The sequence below is a fragment of the Kryptolebias marmoratus genome, linkage group LG19 (genome assembly GCF_001649575.2).
Source record: "Kryptolebias marmoratus isolate JLee-2015 linkage group LG19, ASM164957v2, whole genome shotgun sequence".
Classification (NCBI taxonomy): domain Eukaryota; kingdom Metazoa; phylum Chordata; class Actinopteri; order Cyprinodontiformes; family Rivulidae; genus Kryptolebias; species Kryptolebias marmoratus.
The window spans coordinates 1200508-1217751 of NC_051448.1; the positions used below are offsets into that span (position 1 = coordinate 1200508).

The 17244-nt window shown below is 42.7% G+C and overlaps 2 protein-coding genes across 3 annotated transcripts in view; one reads left to right on the top strand and one right to left on the bottom strand.

Annotated features, from left to right (window-relative positions):
- Positions 1-2933, bottom strand: part of asap2b (ArfGAP with SH3 domain, ankyrin repeat and PH domain 2b) — a 30643-nt gene extending 27710 nt beyond the window's left edge. For both annotated transcript variants that reach the window (XM_017439233.3, XM_017439232.3), the window contains exon 1: positions 2485-2933. In XM_017439233.3, the coding sequence (XP_017294722.1) occupies positions 2485-2610 (126 nt within the window). In that variant the 5' untranslated portion in view covers positions 2611-2933. The remainder of the gene's footprint in view (positions 1-2484) is intronic.
- Positions 2934-4796: 1863 nt separating this feature from the next.
- Positions 4797-15837, top strand: LOC108249687 (NACHT, LRR and PYD domains-containing protein 4E). The gene is made up of 13 exons (XM_017439230.3): positions 4797-4893; positions 5271-5519; positions 5592-5687; positions 7533-7646; positions 7991-8104; positions 8617-8730; positions 9289-9367; positions 9567-9795; positions 10564-12361; positions 12432-12605; positions 12683-12856; positions 13834-13880; positions 15093-15837. The coding sequence occupies exons 2-13, from the start codon at positions 5443-5445 to the stop codon at positions 15623-15625; spliced, it is 3549 nt and encodes a 1182-aa protein (XP_017294719.1). The 5' UTR covers positions 4797-4893; positions 5271-5442; the 3' UTR covers positions 15626-15837.
- Positions 15838-17244: the final 1407 nt, after the last annotated feature.

The window sequence follows — 17244 nt, forward strand, 5'->3', positions numbered from 1 at the left end:
CCGTCCCTACAGCCAGGTCAGAGACTGGAGGGGACAGGTCCGTCCCTACAGCCAGGTCAGAGACTGGAGGGGACAGGTCCGTCCCTACAGCCAGGTCAGAGACTGGAGGGGACAGGTCTGTCCCTACAGTCAGTTAACTGCAGCAACTGAAACGAAGCATGGCTTGGTTTTTATTTGTATTATTATTTTATTGGTAATTTTCTGCCACTTTAACTCATATTTTATTAAACTTAATTGCATTTCTTTGATCTACGATGTTGTAATTATTGTGAAGCTCTTTGGTCGGCTGAGGTTTTTGTAAATGTGCTCCAGAAATAAACTGTTTGGTTTCCAGTCAGACAGAATTGTTTCCTGATTCTGCCGCTCAGACGGTCAGTTAGTTACACACCGCCTCTGCAGCCGGGCCCGGTTTTAGACACGTGCACGTGCGGGTACGTGCACGCAGCTGCAGGAGGCCCAGTTCTGACAGACGAGCTTCACCAAAACCAAGAAGTGAACCGACCACAAATTTACAGAAGTCAACAGAAAATGTCCCAAACAAGCGAAAAGAGCAAAAACTGAAACGCGAGATAACCAGAAATACTACAAGGAAGCAGAGAAAGACTCCTCCTCCTCCTCCTCCTCCTCCTCCTCCTCCTCCTCAGTCAGCTGGGAGTGATGAGGAGCAGCGAGGAAGGAGAATGTCGCCTGAAACAGTCAGAGATCACCGTGTCATGAGTCACTGATAACAAACATGTCGTAAAGATATAAAAATAGCAGCAATCACATGCTGGATTCACTGACATCACTCATTCATTTATTCATCCATCCATCCACCCACCCACCCATCCATCCATATATCCATCCAACCATCCATCCATCCATCCATCTATCCAACCATACATACATCCATCCATCCATCCATCTATCCATCCATCCATCCATCCATTTAAGGATCAAAACAAATCAGAGTAAAACTGGACGTCGGAGGGAATTCTGGAGCGTGTGTCAGTTCATGCAGATCTGCTGAATTTGCACGTAGCAGCATGGAAATAATGCAAACTCTCTCTCTCTCTCTCACACCTACACAAACACACACAGAACAAACAGGAAGTGCAACAAGAGATCCAAACAAAAATGAGTCAAAACAGAAAAGAAAATACATAAAACACCTAAAAAACCTCCATGATGTCACAGCTTCATCACCACCATCATCATCATCTTCATCATCAGGGTGAAAAACAAACAAACAGCAAACCGACCGAAACAACAACGAGGACATTTAAAGACAACAAAGTCCAAAACATTTCAAAACGGAGTCAAAACAGCGAGATGAAAATCTGACCAGTCAAACAACCGAGTCACAAAAATCTATAAAGAGTCTAAAACAGCGGACCCTGGTCCTGGTCCTGGTTCTGGTCCTGGTCCTGGTGGACCACTGTCCTCCATGTCTCAGGTGTTTCTCTGCTGTGACTCACCTGATTTAAATGACTTCTGCAAAAACAGCTAAAACATACAGGAGAGAGGTCCTCCAGGACCAGGACCAGGACCAGGACCAGGACCAGGACTAGGGACCACTGGTTCCCAAAGATGGGATTGGGACCCCATTCTGGCTCATCTATCAGCAAATGGGGATCCTTAAATTAACAAGTTCAGCCTGAACTGCTACAAAGAGATGAAAACTAATCATAAATAAATAAAAATACAAAAACTGTTAAAGATCTGCGTTTAATGGATCATCAGTCTGTGGAAGTTTCATCTGTCGTTACGTTACGGTTCCAAAGGTAAAACTGTTCAAAAAGAGCATAAAGACGCACAAACTGACCAGAAAGATCCAAGAACAGCCTCGAAAAGAGACGAAACAAATCAGAACAAATCCAAGAAACAAACAAAACAAAAAGGGACAAAAAACCACGAGTCTAAAGGACCAGAAGGACTGAGCTGACCAAGGACAACAAAGTCCAAAAAGACAAAGACAAAGGGACACAAAAACTACAAAATGATTCCAGGTGTCTGAAAACTGATTCCACAGAAAAGAAGCTGAACTGATTTCTACGTGGCCTCAAAGTGTTTCTGTTCAGGATGGAGGACCTCAGAGTCCCAACAGGAAGCTTTCCTGAAGCATCCTTTGACCTTTGACCTTCGCTTCCTGTCAAACTTGCCCCATCATGGCTGAGTTGCAAAACTAAATAAAGAGGCAGTGAAGTGTTTCACAAGCAGAGACCCAACCGTCCTCAGAGCAGGAGGAAGTGCTTCTCTCTCTTCCTCTTTCTGAATAAAAGCCAAGAATCACTTCATTCTGTTCCAAACTGGTTCATCCGCAGGAGAAACAAACTGGTTCATCCTCAGCAGCTGATCTGAACTCAGTTCATGTTCTCAGAGCAGGAAGTGGCAACAAGCTGAAGGAAATAAAACTAATCTGACTTTTTTGGGTTTTTTATTTGAATTTTTGATGTTTTTCATTTGAAAGGCCCACTCAGTGCGCGTGCAGGTGTGCGCGCTCACCTCCTCCAGGGCTGCCACGGTGTTCCTGCAGTGGGACATCCGGGTGGTGAAGCTGGAGGTGGTGGGAGCTTTGTAGTCCTCATTAGTTTCCTCAACAAACTCCGTCACCGTGATGAGTTCCGGCATGATGACGAGGAGACAAACAAACAAACAAACAAACAAACTCAGTCTGGGAGCTTCGCGGAGAGTCCCAGCAGCCCGCAGGTGGAGCCGCCACACCTGGCTGAAAAAACTCAGGCTGATCCGGAAGCAGAGATCCTCCGGGGTGTCCTCATTGCGCGCGACCGGAAACACGGTTTAGTCCCTTTAAAGTCCAGCTGGGAGGAAACCCGGAGTCCATGTCTCAGACGGAGTCCCGGTGCTGCTGTCCCACCTGAGGAGGAACCGCGGGGTGGAGACACACAGAGAGGGCTCACTCCGCCGCAAATTCCAGGAAACAAACTCTCAAGCTGACCACGCCCACCGCTCTGACGTCACCACCCGTCTGAGCGCATTTCTCAGCTCATAAATAAATAATTTGAAAGTTTTCCTGAATCAAAGTGTACCGGACAAACCTTCTGAGGCCTCGCCTTGAAGGAATGCATGTCGCCCGCCGCAGACAGCCCAGAGTTTCAAACTAAAATCCTGAAATGAGAGAGTTGGAGCCTTAAAATCAAGTTCATGCTGACAGAACTCTCAGCTACTACCACGCCGAAAGGACTCAGAGACTAATGGCTAATGCTGACTGGCTGTGGCGGCCATCTTGAATAGTTTTGACTCAGAGAATCAGCTACAGATGTTGATCCGATCATCAGTTTCTGACAGTTTCATCAAAATCTGCTTCAGTTCAACAGTCTTTACAAAAGAGATCACAGAAGTTTAGGAACATAAACCCAGTGGAAACAGGGACACCTGGACAGGTCTCCAGTCGGTCACAGGGACACCTGGACAGGTCTCCAGTCGGTCACAGGGACACCTGGACAGGTGGACAGGTCTCCAGTCCATCACAGGGACACCTGGACAGGTCTCCAGTCGGTCACAGGGACACCTGGGACAGTTTTTTTCTTCACACATCTGATTTCATTAAAGAATTGTACTTTGAATCTAAAATCCAGGATTTATTTTCAACATTAAAAGTAATTGTCACTATCTGTAAACTTTTTTAAACACATAAATAAATAAATAAACCTTTTTAGTCTCTTTGTGCTTTTCAGTAACATAAAACTGTTATTTTTCATTCCAGTAAAATGTCTCACCTATGATGGACCGGTTTGGGCCTCATTTATACAACTTCACATATTTTTTACGCAGTTTATATTTTTTTCTCTACACAAAATCACCCAGATGGCAAAAACTCAAACATTAACGACACATCAAGATACAAAGAAAGAATACTTTTAGCTCTGCTTAAACAACTGCAGCTTGTTTTCTTTTCTTTGATGCCATTTAGAATTTCCTCTAAGTTATGAAGTATTTCAGCTCATGTTTAAAGCTTAAAGGTGGCAGAACTGAAACTGGAATGATCAACTACGGCACAGCTGATGCTAACAAGGTGAGGATTTGTGCCGCCATCTTGGTAGGTGCTCCATGGCCTCTTTAGCTCTTACCAACATGGCAGCAGGCCATAAATATCTGAGAGAAAATAACTAAACTCAACCAAAATGCCCAAGTTTTGCCTTTAATTGTACTAATATAGAAATGTACATTTCAAGGAATGAAATACTAAATTTATCTTTAATACATACTTATTTAATACACTGTATTCCTATACCAAGGCTCTCTACATTAGTTTGTTATAATTACTGTAAAGCAAAGCACTGAGGACAGGCATGAAAATATACCATAATATTAGAAACATATTACCCATAAATATACCAACCTGTTTGACCTATTTTATGGATAAAATATGTGATAAATAATGAAATAATGTATAAATGAGACAAACACTCACTTATTTATGTCTAAATACTGAAGTAAATATTAATTTTTTAATATTTCCCAAATTATGAGGAAAAAATACCTACATTATGTAAGTAAAATGAACTCCAGTCCTGGTGAGACTAAGCAGATGAGTAAAGTAGTTAATTAGTTAAAGTTCTGTTCTGGTTAGAATGATTACAGCAGTTTGTAATTCTGTCACGGTACCGGCAGCCCACTGGGTCGGTGTTTTACCTCCAGTAACACCCGACTGGGCTCATTACTGCGAGAACTCAGAGAGGAGCAGGAAATAAAACCTGGTGCTGACCTGTCAGCTCCATCTCATGGACAGGATACAGAATTACACCAAAGTTTCTGGAACAGGTTGAACTGGTTCTGCTTTAAAAGTCAACATTTAAAGTTATGAAGATGCAATCAGACTGTCACAAACACCAGGACCGACAGGAAGAAGAACTTCTTCTGCTCTGTTTAATTTCTGCAGGTTGACTAAAGGTGAGTATAAAAGTTAAAACTTTTGTTTTATTACAGATTTGATATGATTGTGTGTGATTACAGAATCAGTCAAATTAAATCAGTTTTTTAAATTTAATGAACAGTTGAAATGTTTCAATATGTTAAATTAATTCTAATTTTGGTGTTTTTGTGCATAAATCTGTTGTCCAGTTAAAATCTGATGATTATAGAAGGATTTATTTTTTATTCTTGTCGATGAGAACAAAAGCTGTTTGTTTATATTTGATCTGTCAGGAAGCAACGAGGGACTTTTTAAACCGATCTGACAACATTACGATGACTTGACTCATTTCCTCATTAATTAAAAAAAGCCTGTTGTTTGTTTCGCTCCTTCTTTGTGGTGTTGAACTCCTGAGGCTCGGAGAAATAATCCCGTGGATGTGAATCCTTCAGATCCAGGCTGGACTCCTTCTTCTGGACTCTGCAGGATTTTCTCCCAGCTCTGACTGTTTGTGATGACGTCTCCTCTGCTGTAAACACTTCTGACTGATCATTTAGTTGTGTTTGGATCAAGGTGAGGGATCTGTCATGGATCGGTGTGAGAACAAGCAGAGAGTTCCTCCTAAAACCGATCAGGAACGTGAGAACCATACCAAGTCTCAGAGGTAAGACCACTGTCTCTAAGTTCTCCACGTCAGAGTCCAGCTCTCACATCTCCATCGTTATCAAACCCACAGCTGTGATGAACCCAGACGAGTGTCCATCAGCCATCTTCGACTGATATTTGAACCTCCAAACGTTGAAGATGGACATCAGTCTGCTGAGAAAGCAAGGTAACCTTTTCACATTTAGCCAGCTGAGCATTTGTGTCAGAATCCATCTGCAGAGAGGACGCTCATCTAGAAGTGATTCAGCTGAGAAAACCCCTTTTTACTGTCGATTATGTGATGGATCGTTTCAAATAATGTTCAACTGGAGAAGTTGTGGTGTTAATGAAATGAAAAGCAGGGGGTATATATCAACATGGGGGCTCGTGATTCGTGCATATTCAGACGCACCAGCCAATCAGCTTCCAGGAAGCGCCCGCGATCCCAGCCAACCCCAGAACCAATCAGCTTTTGCAATCAGTCATGATCTGATTCAGAACTGCAGCCCGTACCACGACAACCAAATCATGAGGAATTTATGGCTCAATCTTTGAAGACTCCCTCGATCTCAGGACACAGTCAGTATCTTATACAGACCTGTGGTCACACGCATGGATTATCACAAATAGGTTGTGTTTTTCTTCCATGCATCTATAGCCTTCATGTTTTCATGGCCTTTGTCTCTCTATATGGTGCTGGAATCCTTATGTCCTGTCAGTCCCAGGAGAAACATGGTTTTTAGGAAGTGTACTGCAGGCCCTGGGACTCTCAGACACTACAAACATTTTCAGTTTTTACTAAAAAAGCAACAATTAAATAGGAATTTTATTTCACATTTAACTCCAAAAAGACCAACCTGCTATCATTAGATAGTTAAATACTTTCACGCCCTTCTTTAGTTGAGAATAAAAACACCATTAAGTAAGTGTTAGAGATGACTTGCAGAATGTGAAAATGGGTCGTCCCACACTGACAAATCCAGTCCGGTCAGATTTTTTCAGAGAGGTGTTTTTAGTTTCCTTCCTGCAGTACCACAGAAAATATTTATTTTTCATGAGTCATTCTTCAGTCTCTCCTGACTATACAGTGGATATGCATCCACTTCACCTCCCTGAAAGATTTCTGTTTGTTTTTCAGTTGTGTTGTACAGGTTATAGGTCATTATTAAAGGTGGAAAAAGTTGTGAAATTATTTGTCTTGCTGTCATTTTTTTACATTAGGAAAACCTGGCATTTGAACACGGGTGTGTAGGCGTTTTATATCCACTGTACTGCACTTTTTAGAGAACTTCGATTGCCTCAGAGATCATTTATGTTTTTATTTTCAGTTAAGGAACACAAACCCAGGGTTTGGTTGAACAATTAAAAATAAATTTCTTCAATCTTTCCAATAACTTCTTGTTCTAAACATCAAAAAGTTGTAGAAACTATTCATTTCAACTCAGAAGATAAACACTGAAAACAAAAACCTGCCTTTAGTTTGGTATGTAAATATGTACTTTGAAGGAGAGGTACACCTTCGACAGGTCATCTGTCCATTTCAAGACCAACCGACGACAAACAGCCAAGCACAATCACACTCACTCACTACTGAAGTCAAGTTTAAACCTCCAATTAACTCAACATGCATGTTTTTATTTTGTGGGAGAAAACCAGAGTACCTGAAGGAAACGTGCACGAGGAGAGGACGCAAACTTCACATGACTTCACCTGAGTTAAGAACCCAGGACCTTCTTTGTTGCAAAGCAGCAGTTTACCTGGCAGCACGATGGTACAGTGGTCAGCCCTGCTGCCTCACAGCAAGAAGGTCCTGGTCCAAGTCCCGGGTCGGAGTTTACATGTTCTCCTTGTGTTTCTGAAAACAGGCATGTTTAGGCTGCACAGGAAAAAGACTTCTATGCTCTCAGTGAGACTCACCTGGTTAAATAAAACATTACAGGTTAAACAGAAAATACAAGGTGCTGAAAAAACTTCTGATGGCTACATTTATTTTATTTTTGAAGGCATTTATTTTTACATTTTCTTTAATCAGCATCCATCAGCAGACACCAGCCTCACCTCCACCCAGCTGTGTGTCTCTGAGGAGCAGCTGGTCCATGGATCCAATAGCGATGTTCAAAGATGGACATCAGTCTGAACATAAAGGGTGAGAATGTAAATTATGGACTTGATTTCCCTCTTTAACAGCAGAGTTTTGTACCACAAGATGGCTGACATACCCATAGCATCATCAGAAAGTTGGCCAACAAATTCTAACCAACTAATAAAGTTTGTACCAAGGAGCATTATAACATTAGATATCAGTCCAACAAGTCAACCCAGGTGGAGTTTTTATTCCAGTTCTTGGTTTATGTCAGAAATTATTATAATTTAAAGTTCATCAGCTGCTCCATTCTTTGAGACAGCAACACAATTTTTAGGTCCTCTAATTGACACAAAATATTTCCCACGGTGCATTACTAAAATTACAGTTGTGTTTTCTTTAAACAGCATCCATCAGCAGACACCAGCCTCACCTCCACCCAGCTGTGTGTCTCTGAGGAGCAGCTGGTCCATGGATCCAATAGCGATGTTCAAAGATGGACATCAGTCTGACCAGAACAGGTGAGAATGTAAATTATGGACTTTATTTCCCTACATAAGAGCAGAGTTTTGTACCACAGGATGGCTGACATCCACATAAGATTTGAAGAGTCCACAGAATGAACTAAATGTAGCTGCAGAGTCAGACTGGTCCACAGCGATGGTGCTGAGGACTGAAAGGCTCGGTCCTCCTTGGTCTTCAGTCTGCTGCGTGGAACAACTCACAGATTCTGAGCCTCTGAGCGACGACAGCGAGCAGCAGTACATTTTGTGAGAAGATTGCATACAAACTTTGAGCTGCCTTGTTGCTGAAAATCTGGGCCCTGACTGTTTAGCCCTCTGTTTGTTAGTGTAATGATTTTAAAACTAATCCTAAAATCTACTGGTAGCCAAAGTAAAGAATATAAAATTGAGGTTCATGTGAGCTCGCTTCCTAGAACGTGTCAGTAGTCTGCCTGCAGCATCTTGTTTGTTTGACACTAAATATTTCCCATGGTGCATCACTAAATTTACGCTTGTGTTTCTTTAATCAGCATCCATCAGCAGACACCAGCCTCACCTCCACCCAGCTGTGTCTCTCTGAAGAGCAGCTGGTCCATGGATCAAATAGTTATGTTCAAAGATGGACATCAGTCTGAACAGAACGGGTGAGAATGTTAAACCTGACTGTATTTTGAAGTAACAGTTGAGTTTTTACTAGAACAGATTTTTACCTTCTTAGTTGTTCAGGGGGTCATGGAGTTTGGTTGCCTAGTCCATCTGTGTTGATTTTGTCTTTTTGGGAATTTTGTGGCGGTCCTGCATGGTTTTAGGGTACCTGTCCATGTATAACCAAAGTAAGAGATGTCTCCATTCTTAGCACAGAGTGAAGCTTGTTTCAGGTGTAGGTTAGACCCCACCAGGGCTGCCCTTGTTTTCAATCCTGTTTGAATCCTGTCCATGAACACCTCTAAGTGTTGTTGTGGAGAGAGGGTTTCTCGTTTGGGAACCTCAAGGGTGCGTCTTTGCTTTTTGAAGATTAACTATGTTGACATCAAATTGTGATGTTCAACAAGCACTGAAGAGGTTTGTGGCTCAGTTTGTGGCTCAGTTCTCAACTTTAAATAATTAGTCACTTTGTTTTTCAGGAAGCCTCAATACAGAACACAATTTCTTGAAGAAATTTTAGATATGCTCTTTAAAGAACAATTGTGTTTGTTTTACAGAGTTGGACAGGAGAGCTCCAAAGCTCTAAATGGTCAGTCTGACCCTCAGGCTCAAACTGATCTGGACTCCATATTTATGGTGAGAAGAAATCTACATTTATCTCTGCATTGTCACAACAACAATTGTTTTTACATCTAGAACATGACCATCAGTTAACCATTCAATAGTTTGTCAGTTACAGTATTGCAACAGTCTTTTTATATTGGCTATAAAGTTCATTTATTTCTAAAACATTCAAGAGATTAAAGGTTTCCTTTATATTTTCTGTCTGTAACAGCTTCTGAAGGAAAACATTACACAATTTGTGGAGACAGAATTGAATAATTTCCAGAAGATCCTTGGTTCAGATTGCCAAGAAAGCTTAGAGAATATGAAGGGGAATGAAAAGATGTTGGATGCTGATGATAAAGACCATAGGAAAACCAGCAGAGAGTCATTTCTGAATATCACCTTGCACTTCTTGAGGAAAATGAACCAAAAGAAGCTCGCCGACTGTCTACAGAACAGTAAGATCATTTTAAGTTATTTGACATGTCGTAAAGAGAAATTTAAATGCATTTTAGTTGAAATACATAAATGATCTACAGTCTTGTACAGCCAGGGGTGGATTTCCCCGATGACAGCCAAGTTAAGGTATAAGAGCATTTCAAAAACGCTCCTACAAAATTCAGTTTTGGTTCTGAGTGGGTTACATTTTTCTCTCTCTCTGCAAGCAACAGCTTAGATATACAAGTACAGACATTTTTTAATTTATTACATGCCACAACCTTCATTTGGGGGCGGTACACCCCCTTTGGATAACGCTAGGGGAAGCCCAGATGTAGGTTCTGTTGTCCCCAAGCCAAGATCCCCTCTGCCATGTTGGACCTGGTCTACAATGTCCTGGTGTCTTTTGCTTTTAAAAACTAGGTCCCATTTCCTCTTGTTACCAGGGTTGGTAGCCCAAGTCCTTACCTCACTTGTGCGCTCACTAACATCTTCAATTTGTGTGGGATAATGTGACCTATTAGAAAGTAACTTGCAAATGAAATTGGAAACACAAAGGTTTCAGATTTCCACAAAGGATAGTTTTGACAGTGACTGTCTAAGTTGTTCCACCTGCTTAGTCTTTTAGGACAGCAAATTTTAAGCAGTCTTCTGGAGTTTGTAGGCGTACAATACTAAAAGGTTATGTGTTGAAGTTCCAATTGTAAGCTCACTTTGTGTCTTGTTGTCTCTTGCAAATGAAAGGAAGAAATGTTCTAAAAACTAAGAAACATGGCATCTCTCTTTAGGGGTTTCTTCAACAGAGTTTCAACAAAGACACAAGTTTAGCCTGAAAAATAAGTTCCAGTGTGTGTTTGAGGGGATCTCTACAGCAGGAAACCCAACTCTCCTGAATGAGATCTACACAGAGCTCTTCATCACAGAGGGAGGAACTGGAGAGGTCAATGATGAACATGAGGTCAGACAGATTGAAACAGCATCCAGGAAACCATACAGACCAGAAACAACCATCAGACAAGAAGACATCTTTAAAGCTCCACCTGGAAGACATGGACCAATCAGAACAGTGATGACAAAGGGAGTAGCTGGCATCGGGAAAACTGTCCTAACTCAGAAGTTCACTCTGGACTGGGCTGAAGACAGAAGCAACCAGGACATCCACTTCCTGTTCCCGTTTACCTTCAGAGAGCTGAATGTGCTGAAAGAGAAAAAGTTCAGCTTGGTGGGACTTCTTCATCACTTCTTCACTGAAACCAAAGGAACCTGCAGGTTTGATGAGTTCCAGGTTCTGTTCATCTTTGATGGTCTGGATGAGTGTCGACTTCCTCTGGACTTCCACAGGAACCAGATCCTGACTGACGTCACAGAGTCCACCTCAGTGGATGTTCTGCTGACGAACCTCATCAAGGGAAAGCTGCTTCCTTCTGCTCGCCTCTGGATAACCACAAGACCTGCAGCAGCCAATCAGATCCCTGCTGAGTGTGTTGACATGGTGACAGAGGTCAGAGGGTTTACAGATCCACAGAAGGAGGAGTACTTCAGCAAAAGGTTCAGAGATAAGAAGCAGGCAAACAAGATCGTCTCCCACATCAAGACATCACGGAGCCTCCACATCATGTGCCACATCCCGGTCTTCTGCTGGATCAATGCTACGGTTCTGGAGGACGTGTTGAAAACCAAAGATGGACCAGAGCTGCCCAAGACCCTGACGGAGATGTACATCCACTTCCTGGTGGTTCAAACCAAAGTGAAGCAGGTCAAGTACTACGGAGGAGCAGAGACAGATTCACAGTGGAGTCCAGAGACCAGGAAGGTGATCGAGTCTTTAGGAAAACTGGCCTTTGAGCAGCTGCAGAAAGGAAACCTGATCTTCTATGAATCGGACCTGACAGAGAGTGGCATCGATATCAGAGACGCCTCAGTTTACTCTGGAGTGTTCACCCAGATCTTTAAAGAGGAGAGAGGGCTGTACCAGGACAAGGTGTTCTGCTTCGTCCATCTGAGTGTTCAGGAGTTTCTGGCTGCTCTTCATGTCCGTCTGACTTTTGACAACACTGGTGTCAACCTGTTCACAGAATCACTACAAACACCAGAAAACCCCATTACAGGAAAAACTGAATCTGCAGAGACACAGCTATACAAAAGTGCTGTAGACAGAGCCTTACAGAGTTCAAACGGACACCTGGATTTGTTCCTGCGCTTTCTCCTGGGTCTTTCAGGGCGAGCAAATCAAACTTTCTTTCGTGGCCTGCTGACACATACAGGAAGTAGTGATCAAACTAATCAGGAAACAATCCAGTACATCAAGAAGAAGATCAGTGAGAATCTGTCTGTTGAACAAAACATCAACCTGTTCCACTGTCTGAATGAACTCAATGATCGTTCTATGAAAGAGGAAATCCAACAATTCCTGAGTTCAGGAAGCCTCTCCACAGATGATCTGTCTCCTGCTCAGTGGTCAGCTCTGGTCTTCATCTTACTGTCATCAGAAGAAGATCTGGACGTGTTTGACTTGAAGAAATACTCTGCTTCAGAGGAGGCTCTCCTGAGGCTGCTGCCGGTGGTCAAAGCCTCCAACAAAGCTCTGTAGGTAGATTAACATTCACTACATTTTACATTAAATATAATTTGGTGTTCATTGTTACTTTCTCTCCAGACTGAGTGGCTGCAACATATCAGAGAGAAGTTGTGAAGCTCTGTCCCAGATTCTTAGTTCTCAGTCCTCCAGTCTCCGAGAGCTGGACCTGAGCAACAACAAGCTTCAGGATTCAGGAGTCAAGCTTCTATCTGCTGGACTGAAGAGTCCAAGCTGCAAACTGGAAGCTCTCAGGTTAGAAGACATATCTGATATGATGAAACCTAGTTTCTGGTTTGTGATTGTTCTTATTTACCACATCCTATTTCCAGTCTTTCAGGTTGTCTGATCACAGAGGAAGGCTGTGCTTCTCTGGCCTCAGCTCTGAGCTCCAACCCGCCCCATCTGAAGGAGTTGGACCTGACCTACAACCATCCAGGAGCCTCAGGAGTGAAGCTGCTTCAGTCCAGAGTTGAGGATCCATATTGCAGTCTGGCTGTTCTCAGGTATTAACTCATAACAGAAAGTCCCTAAAGGTTAAAGTTAAAGTACCACTGATTGTCACACACCCAAGTGTGTGAAATTTGTTCTCTGCATTTGACCCATCCCCTGAGGGAGCGGTGAGCAGCAGTGGTGCCGCGCTCGGGAATCATTTGGTGATCTAACCCCCCAATTCCAACCCTTAATGCTGAGTGTCAAGCATGGTGGCAATGGGTCCCATTTTTACAGTCTTTGGTATGACCCGGCCGGGGATGGAACCCACAACCTCCCAGTTTCAGGGCAGATACTCTACCACTAGGCCACTGATCTAACCTGCAAATTTAAAATGTCAGCTTTTAATGAAGGTAAATAGCATCTCCTCTGTGCACCTTCCAAATTATCCTTGGGTATCCTAAGACATTCTCAGACCAAAACAAATTTACTCCTTTAGCGTATTCTGGGTCTTCACCTCCTCCAAATGAGTGTGTTTCAAAACAATCTCCAAAAGGAAGCAGTTGGGAATCATTCTAATGATCCTAATCTTTTGCCCTGAAGTTGCTAACAGAACAACATCCTCTGCAAAAAAGTAGAGATGAAATGCTGAGGTTCCCAAAGCAGACACCCTTCTCTCCACAGTTGCATCTTGAGATCCTGTCCATTGACATCACATTAAGGACAGCCCTGGTGAAGTCCAGCCAACACCAGAAACAAGCTGACCTTTAGATGACGATGCCAAAACAACATTTGCTTTGCTTATATGGGGACCAGACAAACGTTACTACAGTATTTCCTAGTCAGGCACAGCACCGCCCACCACCCCTCAGGTGGCACAGTCATAAGCTCTCTCTCAGTCCACAAAAGACATTTGGACTGGACAAAAAGAACCTGAAATGTCCCCTAAAAGAGTTTAGCTCAAATGACAAATGAATGTCTCCACAATAAACTCCTTTATGTCTAACAGTTCTTAAGGTTTGTTTCATAATTTCTTTGTTTCTTCCTTTAGGGTGGATCATTGTGGAAAACAGTGGTTAACACCTGGTCTAAAGAAGTGTAAGTTTGACTGTTGTTTCTTTGTTCTTCCTTCATTTCGCCCCCCCATGTTGCTTTAACACATGCCTGGTTACCTGTCCCTTCTGTTTTGTGTTTGTTATCTTCGTTTTTTTGGCTGACAGCTCAACTGTTGGTTAAATTCCTTGTCTCTTTTTTTTATCTTTCACCCGTGTCCGTCTTACATTCTTTGTTGTCATTGCAGTATAACCAGTTTGTAATTTGTTGTGCTTACATTTTGTTGCCTACCACAGAATCTGTCTTTTGTCTGCAAGTAAAAATGTTATTTTCCCAACTTCACTCTTGGGTCCTCTTTGAGTCAAACAAATCTATTAACAACAGACACAATATTAGTTTTGGTAAACATTTGCGCATTAAATAATATAATGTCTTCACTAATCATTAAACATTTTTTTGTCCTGCTCTTGGCAAAGGTGGATGCTCTTTTCTTCTCTGGACACGACTCTTGTGAGTCGTGGGCCAGCTGTGGACCTTAGAACTCGCTGGCCAAATGCAATCGACCTTGGAGAAGTTACTGACTCGGCCCGGTGGAAGTGACCACTTTAATTTGGCTGGTTGGTTTCACCATTGAGATGTATCAGTGAGACTCTTGAGGCTAACCTGAAATTATGGTGTCAGCCTGACCAAAACAATTCTGATATCTGATTCTGGCTCCACTGAGTCAACCTTGGCTGGCTGGCTATCTCAAAATCCTCCTAGATATTATGTAAACAAGACGCTCTTTTCCCATCAGTTCCCCTCCCTCCCCTAGGACACCTGTAGATCTGTGCCGGCTCCCCTCCCAAGGCCGGCCGATAAAACTTTCCATCACTATCAGGACTATGGCAGAGAGGCATCTGCAACAGTATCTCTGGGCATTCCTCCCCCTTAATCTCAACATCTTTGCTGGCACCCTCTCTTATCTGTCTATGTTTAATGGTGCTCCCTCCATTTGTTTTTTTGTTTACCCTTCATTAGCATAGTTGAATTAGCACTTCCTAGAGGGGTAGTTTTTAAAAGTCACAAATACAAACTAAACTCTGACCGAATTCAAAGAACTTGATGAAAGTTTGAATATAAAATTGTGCTTCTACCAACAAACTTTCATCGGCCATCATCAACCCCAATAACACTAAGTTCAGCTGCTTTGTTTTTTTAATGTTTAGGATGAGCAGAAACATGGAGGTAAACTGCAGTTTTGTTGTGTTTCCTCAGATTACTGTGAACTGGAACTGGACACCAACACAGTCAGCAGAAAGCTGCAGCTGTCCAACAACAACAAGAAGGTGATGATAGTGAACGAGGAGCAGCCGTATCCTGATCATCCCGACAGATTTGAATGGAGCCAGCTGCTGTGTAAGAATGGTCTAACTGGTCGCTGTTACTGGGAGGTGGAGTGGTCCAATGGGGTTCTGGTCTCAGTGAGTTACAGAGGAATCAGACGGAAAGGTCAGAGCAGCGACTGCTGGTTCGGAGGGAACGATCAGTCCTGGAGTCTGAGGTGCTGTGATAAAATGGGCTACGCCATCAGTCACAAGAACATGATGGAGGTCATCACCGTCCCCGCCGCCTCCCTCTGGCACAGAGTAGCAGTGTATCTGGACCATCCTGCTGGGATTCTGTCCTTCTACAGAGTGTCTTCTGACACCCTGGTCCACCTCCACACCTTCAACACCACCTTCAGTGAACCTCTGTATCCAGGGTTTGGGCTCTGGCCTGACTCCTGGGTGTCTCCGTGCTCTCCTTAGGAGGGAGTCATCCAACTTCCATTAAGAGCTACAAATCATAAACAGCTTCAGGATCACTGGGATGGTGCAGGGACTCTAATGCCTTCTTTCCACCGGCTCTAAAGTTCCCGGCTCCACTCTACTCGGCTTGCTTTGCGAGCGTTTCAACCGGCATCCCAGCTTCGGAGTAGGGCCAGCTGGGTCGGCCCTGCTTCGTGGGTGATGCAAGCTTAGCTCCTGTTCACTCACTGGTTGTGGGTGTGGCCAAATGCAAACATAAAGAGCGAAGAAAACAACGGTAGACAACAGCGTTAGCTTACCCTGCAGCGTTTCTGCCGTCTGTCCCCCAGCTGAAGGCCTGTAAAGCCTGAAATCTCCGGCGGATAACAGCTGTCCTACTCCGCGCAACAATGGCGGCATCCAGAGCATTTCTTCCACTGCGCCTCTCTTCCTGAAGTCTCAGGAGAATCCCCATAAGTTTAAAAAACAGCAACAACACAGGGCCAACGTTGTCCATAGCGCTTCCGTTGTTTCCACAAATGGGGCCAAGTTTCGGTAACACCCCAATCCCCCACCCCACCCCGTGGCCCTGCCCACTGCAACACAAGGAGGCGTTCTTCTGCTACAGACCAAACTGGCCGGTGGAAACGCGATGCATTTTTTATAGAGCCGAGCCGAATAGAGAAGAGCGGGACTTCTGAAATAGAGCTGGTGGAAAAAGGGGCACAAAAGTGTAAAATTAACATTTATAAAGAAATTTGAAATGAGCTACGATTTTTTAAAGAAATGTTATAAAATCACATCAAGGGTTTAAAAAATTCACATGACCTGTTTTAATGACCTATCATTTATTATAATTCACTCTTACACCAGTCTGTGATTTAAAAGACTCAGATGTATAAAAATTACAATCACTAATTAAAGTAAATTTTATTTATTAACAAAAAGGACCACGGACGTTCTGTAAGACCTGGTTACAAACTGAACTTTCCTGTATTTGAAACTGTTTCTGATTAAACTGATAAATCATGCACTGTTCTGTATTTTTAAGTCATTTATGTAAATTGTTTCATATATGTAAAATCAAACTGGGTTTTTAATTTGGCTGCAGTTTATTGTTATAAATAAAATCACAAACTGAAGCACTTGTTTTTGTTGTTCTTTTGTCCAAATAACAAAAAAGATTCGTACAAAATCTCTGGCTTTAGTCTCTAATGTGTGGTAAAAAACTCTAACAGATTAACCCAAACAAGTGGAAATGCCTCATTTTACACTCACTCATATTCTACACCAGTTTCTTTACCTTTCATCAAGAAACACGTCCCCACGTTTATCCCTCATGGCGGCAAACAGAAAGTACCAAGATGCATTGGGGCAAAATCTCGGAAAACCAGAAATTGACCTGCACGCCACTGCCCCCTTCTGACCAAACCTGCAACTACATTGAACATGACCTCAGCCTGCTCTGAGTGCATCAAACATGCAGAACAATAAATAAAACTGCATAAATAACAGTGTCGTTCACATTTTGTTCTAAATACAGAATAACAAACCATATTTTAACTCTTTCAGTGATACTTTTAAAAGTGAGTGGAAATGTTATTATTTGACCCAGCTTGATAAATAAAACAGGTAGATTA